The 20,473-nt window shown below is 47.4% G+C and overlaps 1 protein-coding gene across 6 annotated transcripts in view; it reads left to right on the top strand.

Moving 5' to 3' along the window:
- Positions 1 to 20,473, top strand: part of ACBD5 (acyl-CoA binding domain containing 5) — an 803,722-nt gene that overhangs the window by 443,402 nt on the left and 339,847 nt on the right. For all 6 annotated transcript variants that reach the window (XM_069648118.1, XM_069648119.1, XM_069648117.1 and 3 more), the window contains one exon: positions 6,451 to 6,666. In XM_069648118.1, coding sequence (XP_069504219.1) covers positions 6,451 to 6,666 — 216 coding nt within the window. The remainder of the gene's footprint in view (positions 1 to 6,450; positions 6,667 to 20,473) is intronic.

The raw sequence follows: 20,473 nt of genomic DNA, 5'->3' as shown, positions 1-20,473 counted from the left end.
GCGATCGGCGTGCTCTCACCCATTGTTCTCTAGGTTAAATGCAGCTCCTCACTTGGGTCCTCACTGCCACCCGCTAACACCAGCCAATACTACTTATGCACCACTTTTTCTCACCTTTTGCAGGATACGGTGTTTAGAAGTGGTAGGTGTTACTCCTTCTCAGGTCACACAGTCGCTCAGCAGCTCCTCCTCCAGCAGAAGTAAAGGGCCAAAGATGGCACAAGCCAACACCACTTATGCACCACTTTCCTAGATGTTGAAGGACCTTGTAACAGGATAGCCTACAACTGTAGTTTTGCTTGGATGCCCTTATCGCGGTATGATGACCCGCCACCAAGTCTAGGCCCGAGGCGAAGCAGAGAGCCATAAAATGGGAAACAGTCATCATCCAAGGTTTACCACTGCAGCAACCATCCCTTTCAGGCTTGTGAGGCTGTTTTGAGTAAACACCTGGGCTGAAGCCCTGATCGACTCGGGCAGTAAAACAGCTATCAGGTCAGACCTGATTAGCCCCGAAAAGCTAAGAAGGGATGAGGCCGTAAAGATCACCTGTGTCTACGGGGATGCTGAGGTCTACCCGAAGGTTCCCCTGACTTTACAGGTCAGAGGACATCCGACTGTCTTCAAAGTCGCAGCTGTTACCGGACTACCAGAAGAGGACATTATAGGAATGAACTTTCCCTCCTTTTCCACCCTCCTACAAAGAGATTCCTGTGGAAATCCCTCTGAAAAATATTCTCGGTTGTCCTTCTGGTGGGAATTCATAGGGGAAACAGGATGACCTTCATGGGTCTGGAAGAAAGATAGTTTTATCAGAGTGGCAAGTCCGGTAGAGGGGAAAAGGGGGGACTCCCATCTAATGAAGGTGGTGTGTAATGAATCCAGGGTATTTGTCCCTTCTCCCCAAGGTGAAACCACTCCCTTTGAGTGAGACTAGGGAGGTGAGCCTACGCAGGACCACCCGTAGGGGTATGGGAAAGCAGGGTCTCACTAGGAGCGACTCCCTCTTAGGGGACAAGGACTCTTTATCACGATCTCCCTTAAACCAAGCAGTCTCCTCTTATATGGGAGTAAAGAGGTTGTGCAATTCATAACGCCTTTGCCTCTGTCTAATATAAATGCTGCCCCCCGCCCCTGAGCATGAAGTCTGGTAACCAACAGAGCTTTGGTTGCCATTGCAGAAATCCACATAAAGTCGATGATCCTCACCTCGAAAGGTGCCAGCTGGCATATTGCCAATTAGTGGGGTGGAAACGTGCAGAGTTGACGCTGCCGCGCAGAACCAGCGCTGCCTAGAGATGCGACTACAGGTTGTACGTGGTGGGCAAGATGCCCATGGAACTTTGCTGAGTCCAGGAATGCTGACTATACAAAGTTTTCTACTCTCGTTCGGAGAGACATGGACAGATGAAGGAGAAGAGACACTGGGAAGCCCACGAGAAGCCTGCTGCCGGAGAAAGCTTGAGAAAGAGACACCAGTAATCCCACGAGAACGCTGCTGCTGGAGAAAACCAGAGAACGAGACACCAGTGAGCCCACGAGAAGGCTGCCAATGGAGAAAATCCGAGACAGACACCAGCGAGCTACTGAGGAGGCAGCTGCCGGTCAATGCCAGAAAGTGGTCTGACGTGAAGGAGTCCACCATCATGGGTGCCACTAGAGAGTACCGCAGAGTATCAGATACGCATTTTGGGCATGAGAAAGGCAGGCAGGTGGTCAAGCGCCACAACGAACATGGGGCAGTACAAAGCCTGATGGTATCCAAGCGAAGAGAAGTCCATGAGAATGCTAGTTGCCGACACTACTAAGAGATGCATATAACCCACAAGAAAATCGAGTTGCAAATACAGCTTAAGACTGACCGATCAAGCCAAGGGGGATCAAGACACGAATCCTATAGATGAGACAAATATTAGGTGTGAGGAAATATCCAAACAGTGTGTAAACCAAGGGGCTAGAGGGGCCAGTAAAGGCCCAAATTGACCAAGCAAAGATGCATAAGTAGAGGATAATGAAGAGGGCCAGGAGGTCCATGAGAGTAACTTGACCACAGCTCAAACACAGACCACAACTGTGAGGCATAATTGCCCTGCAAAGGGGGCGGTCAAGATGTATCCTAGTAGTCCCTCGTTTGTGTCTGGTTTTCTTCCTTTCCACACCCAACCCCTTAACAATTGGCCAAGGCAGTCCGGTGTGCCTTTTCTTTCGTCCTAGCAGTCTTCTCCAACTGCTTCCCTCTGCCTTTCTGGATTGTAATCTGTAGCACCCTGCACAACAACCACTTGGTAAAGAGTTCCAGTGCTTGCGTGGTGCTCTTTGGAGGGATCTGTGTGTGTTTTTACTTTACTTTCAATCTGTTTTTCGAGCCCATCTGCAGCTAGAGTTCCCTGTCTGTGTTGTAGTCCTTGGTTGGTTTCTGGCTTTATTCATTTCCCCTCCCAACCCCTTAGCAATTGGTTAAGGCAGTCAGGTGTGCCTTTCCTTTTGTCCTGGCAGCCTTCTCTGACTGCTTCCCTCTGTCTTCTTAAATTCACCTCATCCACTCCCCGACCCCACGGGCCAGAGGCAAAGGGCAGCTCACCTCTGGCCAGCTCCCATCTCCTGCTCACCCCTGTTTGCCTAACGGGACAGCCTACAGCTACACCCAGTTAAGGTGGTGTGGGTGGGGAGTGCAGCCATTACCATTACCACTCCTACATTACTACCACCTACTCATAACATTATGTTCTTGGATTTTCCATTGTATTGCATTTAGAAGAAATGTGAAGGTTAGCCCATGTATTGCATTTAGAATAAACGTGAAGGCTAACCTATGTATTGAATTTAAAAGAAATGTGAAGTCTAGATCATGATGTATTTTTGGGGGTGGGCAGTGTGTTGCACTTGGATGCGTTCTGGGGCATCCAGCATGTTGCACTTAGATGTATTTTGATGAATATACAATCTATACAATGCCTGATATCTAGGTGAGGGTAGAATGCAGCTAGTTCAAAGATTCTATGTGAGGATGAAATGTAACTCAGAGCACTGGGCACTCATTAATCACAGCCAATGCTTTTTAAACCGGTTGTACGTCACGCTTATGGAACCATAGCCGAAGGCACGGCCGCAGACCCGCACGCATCTGCCATCGTACACCGCTCAAAAACACTTTGCACAACACCTCTGCCATTCGAATGCAGCTCTTGTTCACGACAATAATTCGATATATAGCTGCACACATAATAGCTATCCCAGTCTGGCATGCCCCCTCTAGACTGTCTCTCACCACCCATCCACATGCCGGTTTCACATGGGTGGCTAGCAGGGACTTGGCCTCCCCTTCCTATCTACGTACTGGGATTATGCACACACGCATACTAGCACTTCTCAAATGTTCCCATACCTGGACTTTGGTCCCCCAGGGGCGTTAAACCTACAACTTGTTGGGACCATAACGTGTTGGCACTATACGAATGATTCAATACAATACAATTTGGAAGATGATGGGGAAAAGTGACCTTTTTTCTGCTTCAGAGAAACTTCCAAGTTTGCTGAGGACTGAAAGTTGAAACCATTTCATTTGGGAACGCTTGAGAAGCAAATGTTTTTTTGAATTACAGCACAACTGAATGACTTTTGTACAAGGAATTGTTGGAAATACCTGATACAGAGAACTGTGATGAAAATGTATTGTCAAGAACTATTTCTTTTAACAAACCTTTTGAGTTTTCCCCATTACAGTTCCATACCTATTTCTCCCCCTACTCCTCCCTCACCTTTTCCTGCATCCCTTTCTCCACACCCCTGAATCGGGGAACCCCCTCTCCCGTAACCCCACTCCTCCTTCTCTATCTAATCCTGCCCCCATATCCAAGTACCGACCCCCTGCTCACCCCCAGACCCTCATACCTTTTCTTGTTTATTTGGGCGCCCCCAAGCCTATATACTAGCTGGTCCCATCTCATTATGGTGTGAATCCCCATCTGCCAGGCTGCTAAGGTCGGAGTTTCCGGTTTCATCCATTTTTCTCCAATAGCATTTTCAGTTATTAAAAAGCCATATTCAAGAAAACCTTTACGTATCTATCCGTCTCCATGTCTCTCCATACTCGCAGCAGCGTTTTTTTTGGGTTCCAGCTGCACTGTCTCGCCAGTACCCCCTTCCACTTCCCTTTGCACCTTCCCCCAGTACCTCCTTATTCCTGGGAAGTCCCAGACCCAAATGGTCTATACTACATTTGGGGCATCTATCTTCTCTTCTGCCCATCTTCCTCAGCTTGTCCTTGGATAAGTAGACCCTGTGCAGGCAGTCAAATTGAATCAATCTCAACCTGGCTGCTATAGCCACTTTCCGAGTGTGTTGCGCTGCATCCCTCCATTCCTCGTTATCAATGTTGCCGACATCCCTTTCACATCTCCCTTTTAAGTCCACTAGCTGCCTCGTGGAATGAGAGGACAGCACCTTGTATATGGTCGATACCTGCTTAGTTTCCATTATTTCCAAGAACTATTAACAGAGGAGGGGGTCGGCTACGAGGTCCTAACAACCCAAGCCTAACAGGCATTCACTTTAGATTATATAGTTTGTGTAGAGTGGTATGATATATTTTATTTATATCGCGCTCATACACACGTGTTTCAAAGCGCGACCAAGCAAAGGGAGGGGAACAAGGGATCATAAAAACAATCAATCTTACCAGGCCCAGTGACATTAAGAACACGCAAGTGCATGGAAAAGGGAAAAGGGGGAAAGTGCGAGGAAGGGGGGAGAAGTGGAAAGTGAGGCACAAAGGAGAGAACAGAATAAATAATAAGTGCAATAAAAATAAATAAATGCAGGCCAAGGCAAGTGCATGATTTGTCAGATAGGGTACATCTGATAAGTGCAAGAGAAGTAAGGGGGACTGTATGGGTACAGATACAAATCCCAGTGCAATGGGTGGCTCAGAGGCAGTGCAGGAGGGTGAGTAGGTACCTGGGCCCGAAGGACAAAGGGTGGCTAGGAGAATCATACTGTGAGATGGACAGAAGAGCAGGAGAGAAGAGGGGCAAAGGCAGAAGCAAAGAGGAAGGGCTTGAGGTGCTTCCGGAACCGGAGATGGTTCTCCTCAAGTTTCAAGTAGGCCGGGAGGCTGTTCCAAAGGGAGGCTCCTGCCGAAGACAAAGATCTGCCCACAGCTCGTTTCTTTGAAAAACGACTGACCCTGAGGGAGTTAGACAGCATTTGGTAGGGCCAAATAGATAAGGTTTTTGGTCTGAGGACAGACTTTTTATGTTGACTTAACATCCTCACTAACATTTTCTATGTCAGTTGAAGATAGGAAACCTCATCGTAGCAGTAGAGCTAGGTGAGGCATTTTTTATTTGAGCGAATAAAGCTTCCTGTTCAACCATGTGCAGTGGATTGTCTCCAATTTCTGGCATAGTACAATACACATAGCACACCATTTCTTGCTGGCCAAGAGTCAAAAATCACTAGCCAATGACTAGTGGCGAGTGCACATTTTGCACCCTGTACATATGTAAAAAGGACCCCTGTCTTGGGGGCCATATTGGCTACCATAGGATACTATATTATAGAAGATTTGCAGTGGCAGGTGTAGTTCAGTTGAAGTCTCTCTGACCACAAACTAAGTCAAGAGACTCTAGAAACCAAAAGGTGGGGAGGGCGGTGGGGGTGGTGCAGGCAATTTCTGCCTTCACACATTCTGTTTTTATTATATACAATTTTCGGAACACATACAAAATCCAGCTTATAGTCATTCTATCGACAGCCAAAGCATCTAATGCCATACCATCTATAAAAAAAGCATCTAAAAAGCATCTAATGCATTTTTTTTAATGGGGGGGGTCCACCCTCAAACCCCTTTTTTTTTTTACCTTTAAAACCCATTTTTATTAAACTAAACCCTGTACCATCTAAAAAATGGATTCGATGGTTTTTCTTTTTTTTAGATGCTTTTTCTTTTTTTTTTTTAGATGGTATGGCTGTCGATGCTTTGGTTGTCGATGCAATGACCAGATACCCAAAATCCAGTGATTTGAAATGTTTACAATTGCTTTTAGTAATGTGCAACATTTAAAACCCCAAATCTCATCAGAATCTGAGCATTTCAAACTCTGGGGACAATTGGTAGTAATAAATGAAACAAGTAAAATGCGAGGAGTCCTACAGACTGAGAGATCTGAATCTCATCTTGACCTGTGCTAAATATCTTCCAGAAATTACCTTGAGGTATGGGTCTGCAGTTCTTCAGACTTTCCTTTCTCTGAAGCGATGTTATATTGTGAATCAGAACCTACTTCAATAGCACTAAGATAATGGGTTGTGCCTGATTGCAAGGGCTTAATGGGCAATGCCTGAGAAAGAGTTATGTCCTATGGACTGTGGTTGTTTGTCCCGGTCAACCGGGAAAAATGGGTGGTCGCCCAAAATGCTGTCTAGTAATATGTCCCTTCTCATTTACAGAAGAATTGATTTTGGAGAATGATTCAGTAGTTGAGGAGCGTTTTGGAAGTTTACCACACAATGGCTTTGATACCATTGAGAACAATCTCGCTATCCCCGTTAACAATGACAGCCAGACCAAATCTGCTCTGAATGGTACAAATCATGAGGATGACGTACAGGGAGGGCAGCCAAGTCTGGAGCCTATGGACATGCCGAATGCCAATATGAACAAAGGTAATTCATATTCATGTGTCCAGTTTGTAGCATAGACACATTGCACTTTAAATGATGATAATTTTTTGTTTTCATTTAATCTTGTTGTTTGTATTAAAATAATTCAACGAAAGAGGAACAGTAAGACATGCCTGTAAAATGATACTGATTTTCAAACCCAACACAACATTTAAAAAAACAATTTCATAAGATTCTATAGCTAGAGTAAGTTATCAGTGCAGAGGTGCTTTTAAGTTTTATTTAATAAGGGGGCGCTGTCGGACGCCATCGAAAATGGCCACCTAGCTGTGTAGCTGCGCCGTGTGCAAGAAATCCTGATAAAAATCCTGCGAATCCAGAGAGTAAATACTTAAGTGCCCAGAGACCAGCGGATGCCGAGAAAATCGAGCTGCCATAGCCTCAGAGAGAAGCGCTGGTGTGGCCTGCTTCTCCTCCCCCATCTACTGTGATCTCACGGCCCGCCAGCGTACGCAGGAAGTGGCTGCGCTCAACCCAGGGAAGAGAAGCTTGCGGAAGGGAGCAGGACGGCAGAAACATGACGTGAGCCCTCCAACACCGTGACAGACGGACACTGCGCATCGCTTGGACAGAGGTTCCAGAGCCCCCGCAAGTAAGTCGGAGGTGTGGGTGCCCCCCAGTCCCTGGAGGCCGCCGTGTGCGCTGTGAGCGCAGGCCGACCGGGTCGAGGGTGAGCCCCCTCCACTCATCGGGAGAAACATTAGAGTGTCGGCGGGGTGCGAATACGCGCATATAACTAAATTATACCACTCCGGGGGCCCCAGCTGTTACAAGTGCAAATATTGAACTGGGAAGGGGGAAGCTTAGAGAGGCCGTAACACGGAGAGGGACACTTGGACCCTCCCGCCCCGCTGTCAATCTACATCCTGCAAAGTGAATATTCCACAGTGAGGGGGCACAGCACGCAAAACGCAGTGGAAGAGGCGATACAATACACCCTGACTGAATGTAAGACTTCACAGCCACAAATCATAGCACCCAATGGGGTGGTGAGTGCAAGTTAAGCAGTCCTTAGGCCTAGTCAGGTGACCCCAGCATTACGATTGAGGAACAACTGTGGGGCCACTCCATACCGTACATAGGAAACATCCAACTGAGCCCAAGTCCGGGGCTACTGTCCACGACAACAAACTGCCCACGTCCAGTATGCCCAGAGGTAATAAAACAAATAAAAAGGGGCCCATGGACGCATTTACAAACGTCGCCATGGAAGACACAAATGCCGGTGCATCGCGACCTTTAACACCAGAGCTAAAGAACACAGCAGACTCGCCACCAGATCCTTACATGGTGGCATTACAGGCAGGATTTGGCGCAGTAAACACCAAACTAGATGACAGACGGAGCACCATATTGTCCATTAAAGCAGACCTCCAAAAGGTGAACGCCCGAGTTCTGTAAACCGAAAATAGGATAAGCACAGTTGAAGACACCCTCACAAGTCAGGGCAAGGACATGGAGACCATGAAGAAAAACCTGAAACTAGTCCAAATTAAGTGTGAAGATTTGGAGTCTAGGTCCCGCCGCAATAACATCAGGGTGGTCGGGCTAGCAGAAAAACAAATCAACGTTCCGATGGGGGTGTATGTGGAAGAAGTAATCCGAGCAGTCCTCCCTGAAGCACAGCTATCACAAAAGTTTTTAATTGAGAGAGCCCATCGAGCACTGGCGGCCCCACCTAAACCTTGGGCTCCACCACGCACAGTCATCTCCCGCGTCCTTAATTACCGCGATAGTCTACGCTTGTCACAGGAGAAATGTACCCTGACCTATGACTCCACCAGGATACATATATACCCGGACTTTTCAAATGTAGTACAAGCTGCCCGCCGCAGCTTTGATCATGCCAAAAGAGCACTCCGGGCAAGGTCTATCCCCTGTGCGATGTTGTTCCCCGCTAAATTACGCCTGCAATACGCTGAGAACACACATTTCTTTGAATCTCCTGAAGAGGTTATGGAGTACATCGAACGCAATATCCCGCAACCGACGAAGGACAAGAACCCACTACCCGGAGCAAGCACATGTGAAGGCCTGCTGTGAGCATGACAATACTTAAATCACCCGAAACTTGTGTATCCAGGAGTTAACCGGCGCAGTGGCCCAATGGGCGGTCTGGTTGGCACGCGAAACAGGACAGAATAACCGTGCAGAGCCGCCTAATTGTTCAAAGGTTGAAAGTTTTGGGGGGGGATCTACACTGTCCAGTTGGGGGGATGGGGAGGGGAGGGAGTTGGGCCAGTTGCCCACTGGTTGGAAGGGAAGAGCCACTGTACGAAAAGAGGCTCCAAAACAGACAGGCTGAAACGGGAACTGAATCTATGCGGGGGAGGGAAGAGAATGACATCCACAAAAACACTGACGGACAGGGTGCATATGGAATGGTGATAAACAGAGGGACACAGCACACCTGCAACATCATCACTAAGGCTGCTAAATATGCAAGACATTAAGCTGCTCACTTGGAACATACAGGGTTTGGCACACCCGATAAAAGCTAGAAAGGTAATTGTGTATGCAAATCGTCAAAGATAGACATACTTATACTGCAAGAGACTCATGCCACGAGGAAAGTCACTGAGGTATTTGCACGTAACTGGGGCCCCATAAATGTAGCTACGAATTACTCCTCGATGGCTAGGGGATTGATCTCAGTTGTACATAAGCGGGTCAATTTCCAAATGTCCAAATCACTGACGGACGAAGAGAGCCGCTATGTAATTATCTGGGGGCAACTGTACAATAGGGAAGTCATTCTGGTTAAAACGTATGGCCCCAACGTAGACAGCCCAGAATTCTACCTGCGCATAGTGGAACTTATATCATCTCTGGGTACGGCAGTGATAATATGGGGAGGCGACCTCAATGTAATACTAGACCCAAAACTGGACCGATCGACAGGAGGCCGCAGACAATGTACTAGAGCAGCACTGGTTCTGAAGCAAGCTATGGTTACATTACCCCTGACAGACGTATGGAGAGAACTGCATTCTATCTAAAGGGAATACACATTCTACTCTGGGGTGCATGGGTCCAGCTCCCGTATAGACTACTATGTTCCCCCGGATTGATTGCAGACACAAAACAATGCTTAATCCACCCGTGTACACGGTCAGATCACTCCCCAGTCCTCCTGAAGCTGGTCCTAAAAGATATGGAGCGTACTACTCGTACATGCGCATGCCTCCCGAATTACTGAAAGATGAGCCAGTGCTTGAACCATTAAGAATTGAAATAGAGGACTTCTTTGAACGAAATACAGGAACAGTGCCGACCCAGAATTCAATTTGGGAAACATTCAAAGTATGGCTGAGAGGCCAATTGATGGGGACAGCATATGGGGCCCTGAGAGATATCAGAAGGGACTTATGTTAGACTGAACAAGCACTTAGGGACCTTGAGACCCAACAGCCTGTGGCCACAGAGAAGGCACACTTATAAAGGATACAAGTACAATCGGACAAAATGTCGAACCCTGGCAAAAAAGAACAATACTATATAACTCAACCAATGAAGGCGAGGAAATATGGAGAGGGCAACAAAGCGAGCAAGGCAATGGCAACTCTAATCAGGACAAAACAAGGATTGAGACATATTACTAGTATCAATGATCCTGCTGGGACAGTGCAAACGACCCCAAGGGCAATCAATGACTTGTTCAAGCTGTTCTATGCCAAACTCTACACCAATGTAGACACAGTGACCCCAGGAGAACTACAAACTATTATGGACTCATTTCCAGTGCCTAAACTGGGGGAAGCCGAAAGGTCACTGCTGGAACTCCGATTGACAACCGAGGCAATTGAACAAGCGATCTCAGATCTACATGCAGGTAAATCCCCTGGATCAGACGGTGTCCCGCTTGATTTCTACAAAACATTCAAAGCCGAGACGGCCCCGAACTGCTGGAGGTATGGGAAGAGGCGCTTGAAAGCGGTGAGCTACCGAGCACCATGAGAGAGGCGATAACAGTCCTGCTTAAGCCCCACAAAACTCCCCAAGACCCTGCATCTTACCGCCCACTGTAACTGATCAATTTGGATGCCAAAATCTACGCCAAAGCAATGGCAAATCGATTGATACCGCACATTAATAAATAAATTAATCCATACGGGCCAAACAAGATTTATCCCTGCCAGATCAACGGCACTGAATTTGAGGAGATCTTTTGCGATCACATCACAACTGGACCCAAACGCTAAGGTGGCAGTAATTACTCTAGACGCTGAAAAAACGTTTGACTCTCTTTCATGGAACTATATGTTCCCAATGCTGGGTAAATTTAAATTTTTGGCCCAGTGTTTCTTGGGTATATCCATCTGCTATATACGAATCCGGTAGCAATGGTAAGGACCAACAACACTCCTCACCCTTCAAGTTAGGAAGAGGCACCCGACAAGGTTGCCCTCTGTCTCCACTCATATTCGCACTCACGATAGAGGGCATGGCTGCTAAGGTTAGACATGAGTACATGTGGAGGGGTATTTGCATCGGGGGGCTCCCCAGCTCCTGTCACTATATGCAGACGAGACAATGTTGTAAGAAAGATGTCCGGAAACTGACTTACCCCCAATAATTGTTAGGCAGAATCCTGTGCAGTTCACTTGGGGACCACTGCAAGAAGATTAAGACTAGAGGAGTAAGCAGTAAACCCAATTGGTAGCAGTCTGTACCACCCAGATTTACCTGGTAGCTGTGGTTGAGCAGTCAGACTTCCCTCAAGAAGAGTTAGGCAGTATACAGAGGATACACAATAGGGCTAAAAACACAGTAGAACAAGCAAACACTGACCAGAGCCTTGTATCAAAAGTATATAATTATTTATTTAACACACACTTTAGGAAATACACTAGCACTATTAATCAAAAGCAAGTTCCAACACAATCAGAAAAGTATTTACACCTCCCTTAGCAATTACTAGACAAGTCTAAGTTAAAACACCACTTTTTGTCAAAACAGAGGTGAGCGCGTAACTTAGATGGCACTCCAATAATTGGGTTAAAGGGAGAGAAAAAGGCAGCTCATAAAAATAAAACAGTTCCCAACACTTTTAAGAGACAAAATCAAATTACTGAAGGCAGGGTATACTGTAGAGCCAAAGTTCATAGGCCAGCGCCACCTTGAATGGAGCAAGGCGAAATGTGCCCAAGATCACACGGTTTAGCAATGCATTCAAGTCTTTGTAGAAATGTTCAAAAGAGGTTGGGGTGGTTCAAAAGACAAAGTTAGAAGGTCTGGGGCCAACCCAGTTGGAAAGCCAAGGATTTAAGGGTCACCTTGGGCAAACCGAAGAAAGAGAGGCCAGGTAGAACACAGTACCTTAAAGAGTGAGGAAGCTCCAGCGGTGGTAGTTGTTCCTGGCAGCGGGTGCAGTTCGTGGTTTGGACCAGGGGAAGAGAGGATCTCGTCGAGGAGGAAACTAGGAGTCGTTGCACTGCCCAGGGAAGAAACCAGCCGCAGAGTTCGTCGGTGAAAAGGTGTGCTCCTGGTATTCGCGGTCACAGTGGTGCAGCTTGGCTATCCGGCCGCCGGGGTGCTTGGCACGGGCGATTCGACCAAGAGATGTCCTGGAAGGCGAAATGGGGAACTGGTTGTCCCACCAGCTCAGAGGAAGACTCTTTCAGCAGAAGATCTTCTCTTGTCGGGAAAGTGGTGAGGTCATTGCAGCAGGGCTCCATCGGTGATGTCATTGCAGATGGCTCAGCTTTTCCCCTCTTTGGATTTCTTGGGTCCTGTGGCGACTTCTGAAGTTCCAGTCTCAAAAGCCCTGCTTTTATGCAGAAAAACCCCCATTCAACAGCCCAGCTGTCACTCAAACATGCTAAGTGGTGAGCTGGGCGGCTCACCGATGGCCCAATCAGAACAGAGTGTGACTTGGGTTGCTAAGGCAACGCAGTCCTGGGTGCCAATCCCCCACCCACACATCCTGTGGAACCCAGACAGTGGCACCAGTTGGAGGGCTTCTGTGGAGAAGCCTGCCAAAAAAGTGGAACAAAGGGCCGACCTTGGTTGGAGTTACAGAGACGGACACGAATGCCATTTTAGAAAAGAGTTCTGGCAAAAAGACCCAACCGGTGATCTAATATTAAATAAACCGGCGGTATCTTTAACATTGCCCCAAAAAGTGGTGCGTTTAAAATCAGTGGGAAAATCCCATAGGAAATATTCCGGTGGAATATTTTGCGTGGTAACCACTGTCACCAGCCAGAAACTTCGAAAAGGGGGGACTGGACAGTGCCCCCTTGGAAATAGACCCAGGGGCAATCGAATTAACCCCTTCCAGTACTTCCACGATAAGATGGTTTGTACTGGTTCTGTTCACAATTTTGGACTAGTAAAGTCAATGGTGACTTTACATGCCCTGGGAGACAGTAGTCAGTCCCAGGGTATGGAGTCTATGTTTGGGGGTCACTATGACACCCCTGTGTTACTGCACTGAGGGTGCTGTGTAACACATACACAACAACAGATGATACCCTATGGAGTAAAAGTCCCCATAGCCCATAAGCACACAAAAAGTCAAAGACATAACTCAAATCATGCCTAAGAGTGGGAGGAAAAGGGTCTCACTCTTAGCAGGAGAAAAAACAAACCCCAATAATCCAGCAAAGCTGCTGGGGGACTCACTAGGTTTGGGAAATTGGCCTAATAAGAGAATTCTCCCTAACAATAATGCAGGAAATAAATACCGTTTCCATGTACTCTGCATTTAAAATGAACCAGTTCAAGTCAGAAATAATTTCACTGACGCCGTCCACAGTACAGTCACGGGCTACAGTGGATTTCAGATGGTTCCCCGTAACTGCACGATATCTGGGATTTCTAATGGCCACCGATAGACAGACCTATACACAAATAATTATTAACCCTATCTTCAACTCCTAGAGCACAAACTAGCTGTATGGGGAAAACTTCCAATATCCATTTACGGGCGCGTGACCCTGCTTAAAATGGTGGTGGTACCCAAGTTGTTATACACGTTTTGTGGTATTCCCATATGGCCTGGTAGGGACTTCTTTCAGAGATTGCAAAAGCTAGCAGTAAATTTTGTATGAGGTGGAAAACTGGTTAGACTTAATTGGCCCAAGATGTACGAAAGATATGAAAACAGGCGGATTGGCAGCCCCTTACTTCGTGCTATACTACCACGCAGCACAAGCTCACTTTGCGAAATATTGGGGGGGCACCGCAGAAAAACATGTGCACGTGCAGGTGGAGAAATTCGCAGCAGCCGCAGCTAATATCCAAGCGATGCCATTTGTAAAAAGTAAAGTGAATTTCAGAGAGGAAGACCCTGTGAAAAAAGTATGTGCCTGGGCATCACTCTTTGCAAGGGTGGGTTGTACAAACCCATATTGTCCGTTTTCCCCGTTGTGCCACTATCCCGATTGATCCACATTTGATACGGCCTTGCAGCGCAAATAGGACCCAGGCAAAGAAATGAGAATAGGAGCTTTCTACCCAGATGGTAAATTTGCATCACTTGCAATTGTGCATGATAAAGTGGGGCTGCTACGCTGCAGTACTACCGTATGAAAGCAGCTTGCAAGAAGAAGCGGTCATCATTCCCTGAGGCCCCCCCCAATACATGAATTCATGTCCGAGGTTATGACGCAAGTGGGCTTCACAGGACCAATATCAAGACTGTATAGTGCAGCTCAGAAACATACCCCATCTGGGAATACTATGAAACTAAAATGGGAACGGGATCTGGGTAGCACCATTGAGGATGCTAATCCAGTTTAAAATCCTACATCATCTACACATGACCCCGAAAAAGCCTTCCAAGTTTAACCCTACCCTTCAGGTGACATGTCCCAAATGTAATGTCCATTATGCAAATTCAGTGAACATGTACTGGGAATGTCCCCCCTATTAAAGCCTTTTCGGGGGAAGTGGCTAGGAGTATAAGTGACATTACGGGGCTACATGTCCTCGCTCTCCCACGTAAATACCTCTTGGGGGACATAACGAAGGCATCAGTTAAAATCTACAGATTGGTGGCTATTGCGGGTGCAGTGGCCAAGAGAAATATACTACAGTCATGGAAATCCAAAAAAGCCCCCACTCACAAAGCATAGTTGCAGGATCTAATATATGTCCAGGATTCTGAGGAACAATATGTTAAGTGTCACGTCTACCAACAGACCGAAAGACATTTGGGCTTCCTTACGATCTTATCTCAGAGACAATGAAGAAGGTAGCTCAGAAGACTCCCCATGAAGGCCTGTAGACTATTGTGGCCATGTGCAGGTGTGCTGTAGAGAAAATTGTTACTTTGCCTATGTAACTGTAAGATTAATTCCCAAAGTCTGTATGATTATGTTATGCCTGTCAGAACAAAATAAATGTTTTAAAAAGTTTTATTTAATAAGTGTTCGAGGGGATTGTGTCCCCCAACGTATTCCTCATCTTTGATGTATTCCATCCAGCTTCAGCTGCTTCGGAAAAAATGTTCGGCAGAGGGTGCCGTGCGTCGATGTCGTCGAGTCGATGGTCGCTTGAAGGCCTCAGTCGAGGGTGACGTCATCGGGTGTATAAGTAGCACATGCGGCGCCCGTTGGCCTCCGTTCTGTTTTTCCGCAGTGTACGTTGCTTCGGAGATTCGCCTCGAGTTCTGTGAAGAAAGAATAAATACAAAATATGTCTTCGTCATCGACGCTGACCACAACCCTGAAATTGGGTTTCAAAAAGTGCAAGTCGTGCGGCTCAAAAATGTTGATCACCGATCCGCACCGAGAGTGTTTATGGTGCCTTGGAGAAGGCCACGACATGGAGGCCTGTATGAAGTGTCAGGCGATGACGGGGAAAGCATTGCGAAAGAAGAGGGGAAAACTGCAGGTAGGTCGTAAGTCTGACCGAAAAGCTTCTAGCGTCAAGTCGAAGTCCGTGAGGAGAATCTCCTCGACGCGAGAGACATTGGTCCAGATCCCGAAGTGATTCCCATAGCTCGTCGTCTTCGACGAAAAAATCGAAGAAATGACGCCACAGGTCCCCCTCCATTTCGTCTTCGGGCGAATCCCCAAAAAGTATGAAATGTCCCACAAAACATTCATAATTTGAAGCGTGGGAAGCATTTAGAGTAAAAATGATGGAGGTGTTTGAGAAAGCAAAGCCTTGGTCCGCACCTTCCTCGGAAGCCGGCCGAGAGCGATATCGCTCCGACACTCGCGCTCCCTCGAGCCTGGGTGATCGAAGGAAGAAGGATAAAGAACCTTCTAGGACGCCGAGCGAAAAAGATCGCTCGAGTCGAGTCGACCGCTCGAGGTCACCGACGCCGTCCGACACCGAACATACCTTGAAGGGCAAGTCTTCGAAGAGTGGCTCGACGCCCTCGAAGCTGATGCCGTCTAAGTCGGGTACTACGTCGAAGTTATCAACGCCGTTGTCGACATCGACGCCAAAGCTCTCAATGCCGAAACTTCCAGCTCGACAAGATCAGCTAGGAAGAGAGAAAGAAAGAAAAGGCTAAAACACCTATGTTGAATTCAGGACCCATTAGCACTCCTCCAGAGAAGGTTTTCAAACCTCTACCTAGGAAGGAGTTTTTCAAATCCTTGACCTCAATTTTTGAGGAACAAGAAAAATCTGATGAGGAGAATGTACCTTTTGGGCTTGAATTTGGTACTCCAAATGTTCCTGAATGCCGGATTTCAGAGGAAAGCAGGATGAAAGATCTGGTTGAATCATTGCACAATGCAAGTGGTATTGATATGTCCCAAGAAAATGAATTTGGTAGACCAGAGCCAGGTGAACATGCCAATCCATCATACCGTCAGTTAATGACTAAGGTAGTAGATTATTTGGGTTGGGCCAGACCTACAGCCCAATTTGTCCAAGATGATCTTACAGACATACTGGACCATGGTCCTACTGAAGACCCAATTCTACCTTTCCATGTGGCCTTACAAAATAGGGTGGCCAAAAATTGGGAGACTCCGGATTCTATTCCTCCAGTGAATAAATCCCTTGCTTCAAAATACCGCCCTGCCAGTAGCGACCCCGGCTATCTGTCTAAACATCCCACTCCCAAAAGTTTGGTCATACAGGCAGCCACAGCTTCTAACAAACTTGCGTACCCGTCTATCCCTCCAGACAGGGACGAAAAGCGTGTGGATGGCTGGGCACGGATGGTATTTTAAGCTGGGAGCATGGCATTAAAATCAGCCAACTCTACATGTGCATTGGCAAAGTTTTCTTGCACTCTTTGGGAGTGCATTGCAATGGTGGCGGAGCACATACCAGAAGGGGAAGAAAGGGAAGGATTCCTAGCCGTTGTTAGAGATGGAAAGGAAGCTATGCAGGAATCCCTTGAATCTGGTTTGGACACTGTTGATAATGTGAGCAGGTCCATGTCCACTAGCACGGTAATGCGTAGATTTGCATGGTTACGGAAGTCGGGTTTTGCACCAGACATACAGAATAGTCTTCTGAACATGTCCTTTGACGGGTCTCACCTTTTTGGCAGCAAGGCTGACTAGAGCCTTGAGAGGTTGCAGACCTCAAAGGCAGCTGCCAAGTCGTTGGGAGCTGCTATCAGGCAACCTCATCCTTTTCGTGCGACAAGTCAATCTTGGAGGGGACGATCCTATTGTTACTACTCCTCATATGGAAGAACGAGAGGAATCGCCAGTCAAAGGTTCCAAAGAAAGGCCACTCGCGGTGGACGAGCAAAACGTGCAAAGCCAGCTCCAGCTACAGCCTCTTTGCCATCAGCAGCTGCAGCAACTGCCACAAAACCACTTTGAGGATTTGCATCACAAGACACCTGTAGGAGGCAGGCTGTCACAGCATCTGCAAGAATGGCGAGCCATTACTTCAAATGTTTGGGCTCTAGAAATAATAGCCCAAGGTTAGTGCCTTCCTTTTCTAACGCAGCCTCAAAGCAATCCACCAGGGAGACACCCTTTGAAGTTTTCGGACCCGCTCCTACAGCAGGAAGTTCTAACCCTGCTGGAGAAAGGTGCTATAGAACCGGTACCTACAGCGGAGAGGAACAAGGGATGGTACTCCCCGTATTTTTTGATCCCCAAAAAGGACAGAGGACTGAGACCCATCCTGGAACTTGAACAAGTTCCTCAGGAAGGACAAGTTCAAGATGGTTACCCTTTCTCAGATCCTTCAGGCCCTTCAACTTCAGGACTGGTTGGTGTCATTGGACCTCCAGGATGCTTATTTTTATGTGCCGATTGTTAGGCAGAAACCTGTGCAGTTCCCTCTGGGACCACTGCAAAAGATTTAAGACTACAGGTGTTTGGCAGTAAACCCACTTGGTAGCAGTCTGTACCACCCAGAGGTATCTGGTAGCTGTGGCTGAGCAGTCAGACTTCCCTCAAGAAGAGTTAGGCAGTATACAGAGCATACATAATAGGTACAGAGGTACAGTAGTACAAGCAAACACTGACCAGAGCTAGGTATAAAAGTATATAATTATTTATTTAAAAGACACACTCATAAATTACACTAGCACAGAAAAGGTAAGTAAGTCAAAACACAGTCACTATTACTTATATGTACATCCCTAGTTATTTGTTGGACAAGTCTAAGTTAACACCACTTATTTCCAAACAGAGGTGAGCGCTTAACGTTAGATGGCACTCCAACAAGTTAGTTAAAAAGGGAGGGAAAATGCAGAAGTAATGAAAACAGCAAGGTAAAACACTTTTCAGAGATTCACAGTAAGTTTAGAAAGGCAGTCTATTGCCGCGAAAGGAAGTTCGGTTGCCAGGCCCACTCTAGGGAAAGCCAGGCGAAAAGATGTCCAAGATCACACAATGTCACAAGTCTTTACAGGTGAGTAGGAAAGGTTTTACTAAGTTTAGAAAAGTTTAGTTAGGGTGTCCCAGGCTTACCCAGGTTCGAGAGCCGAGGGCTAAATCTACCCCGTACAATCGGTGGCAAGGGAAGCCGGGTGGAACACGGTACCTTTAAAATGGAAAGGATCCTCCAGCGGTGGCAGTTGTTCCTGGTAGTGGGTGCAAGTCGCGGCGTCGTCCAGAGGAAGAGAAGATCTCGACGTGGAGGAAAGCTGAAGGTCGTTGCACTACCAGGGAAGAAACCAGCCGTGGATTTTTCCGGTTAAAAGGATGTTACCCCTCTTTCGCGGTTGAGGTAAAAAGTGGTATCCCGGTTGCCGGGGTGCTTGGCACAGGCGAGGCGGCCACGAGATGCTTCAGGGAGGCGAAAAGAAGGCAGAAACTGGTTGTCCCCACCAGTCAAGGGAAGGAGACTATCCCGGCTGGAGATCTCCTCTGTCGTTGGGAAAAGTGGTGAGACGGTTCCGCAGGGCTCCACCGGTGGTGTCGTCTTGGCAGGTCGGCTCGGCTTCTCCCTCTTCGGCTTCTTAGGTCCTGTGGCGACTTCTGAAGAACCAGTCCCAAAAACCCTGCTTTTATGCAGCAAACCCCCATTCATACAGCCTAGCTGTCACTCAAACATGCTAAGTGGTGAGCGGGGCGGCTCACCACTTGGGCCAATCACACCAGAGTGCGACATGAGTTGGCAAGGCAACTCAGTCCAGGGTGCCTAAACCCCCTCCCACACCCCCTGTGGTACCCAGACAGAATGGCACCACTTTGGAGGGCTTCTGTGCAGAAGCCCGCCAAAAGTGAAACAAAGGCTCGACTCGGGTTCAGGGTTACTGAGGTGAACCTAGACGCCATTTTGGCAGCGAGTTCTGGCAAAAAATCCCAACCGGTGAATTTATATTAAATAAATAAACTGGCGGTATCTTTAACATTGCACCAAAAAGTGGTGCATTAAAATCAATGGGAAATCCCATTGGGAAATATTCCGGTGGAATATTTCCGTGGTATCCACTGCCACTAGCCAGAAACTCGGCGAGGGAGGACGGGACAGTACCCCCTCGACAACAGACCCAGGGGCAATCTAATTGCCCCTACCAGTACTTCCACAGTATGATGGTTTGTACTGGTTAAGTTCCTAAATTAAGACTAGTAAAGTCAATGGGGACTTTACAGACCCAGGGAGACAGTAGTCAGTCCCCGGGTGTGGAGTCTATGTTTGGGGGTCACTATGACACCCCTGTGTTACTGCACTGAGGGTGCTGTGTAACACACATTCAAAAACCAATGATAGCCTATGGGGAAAAAATACCCCATAGCCCATAAGCACATAGCAAGTCACAGAAACACTCTCGAGTCATGTCCAAGAGTGAGGGTAAAAGAGTCTCACTCTTGGCAGGAGAAAAAATAAACCCCAAAAATCCAGCAAAGCTGCTGGGGGACTCACTAGGTTAGGAAATTCAGCCTAAACAGAGAATTCTCCCTAACACCGATTCATCTCAAGCACAGAAAATACCTGAGGTTCGTGGTTGGCGCCTCACATCAGTTTCTAGTCCAACCATTCGGATTGACCTCCGCCCGAAGGTCTTCAACAAATTGATGGTAGTAGTGGCAGTGCACCTCAGGAGAGGGGGGATTCATGTCTACCCGTATCTGGCCGATTGGCTAATCAGAGCACGCTCTGCCGAACAGGCACTGGATCACCTGAAAGTCACCTGCCACTTCCTCCACAGTCTGGGCTTCTCCTTCAATTTCAAGAAGTCACAAATTACACCTTCTCAACGGCTCCAATATATAGGAGCTGTATTAGACACATCCCTGGGAAAGAGCTCGCCTCCCAGGTCGAGGGCTCAAGACATTCTTCAAATGGTTTCCAAATTCCAAAACGCCCAAAATCTTCAGGCCTACGACTTCTTAAGGTTACTCGGCCTCATGGCATCCTGCATCTTTCTGGTGCCAGAGGCACGTCTGAGAATGAGATCCTT

The sequence above is a fragment of the Ambystoma mexicanum genome, chromosome 2q (assembly GCF_040938575.1).
Source record: "Ambystoma mexicanum isolate Mex_15411 chromosome 2q, UKY_AmexF1_1, whole genome shotgun sequence".
NCBI classification, from domain to species: Eukaryota; Metazoa; Chordata; class Amphibia; order Caudata; family Ambystomatidae; genus Ambystoma; species Ambystoma mexicanum.
This window is presented reverse-complemented; position numbering and strand designations above follow the sequence as displayed.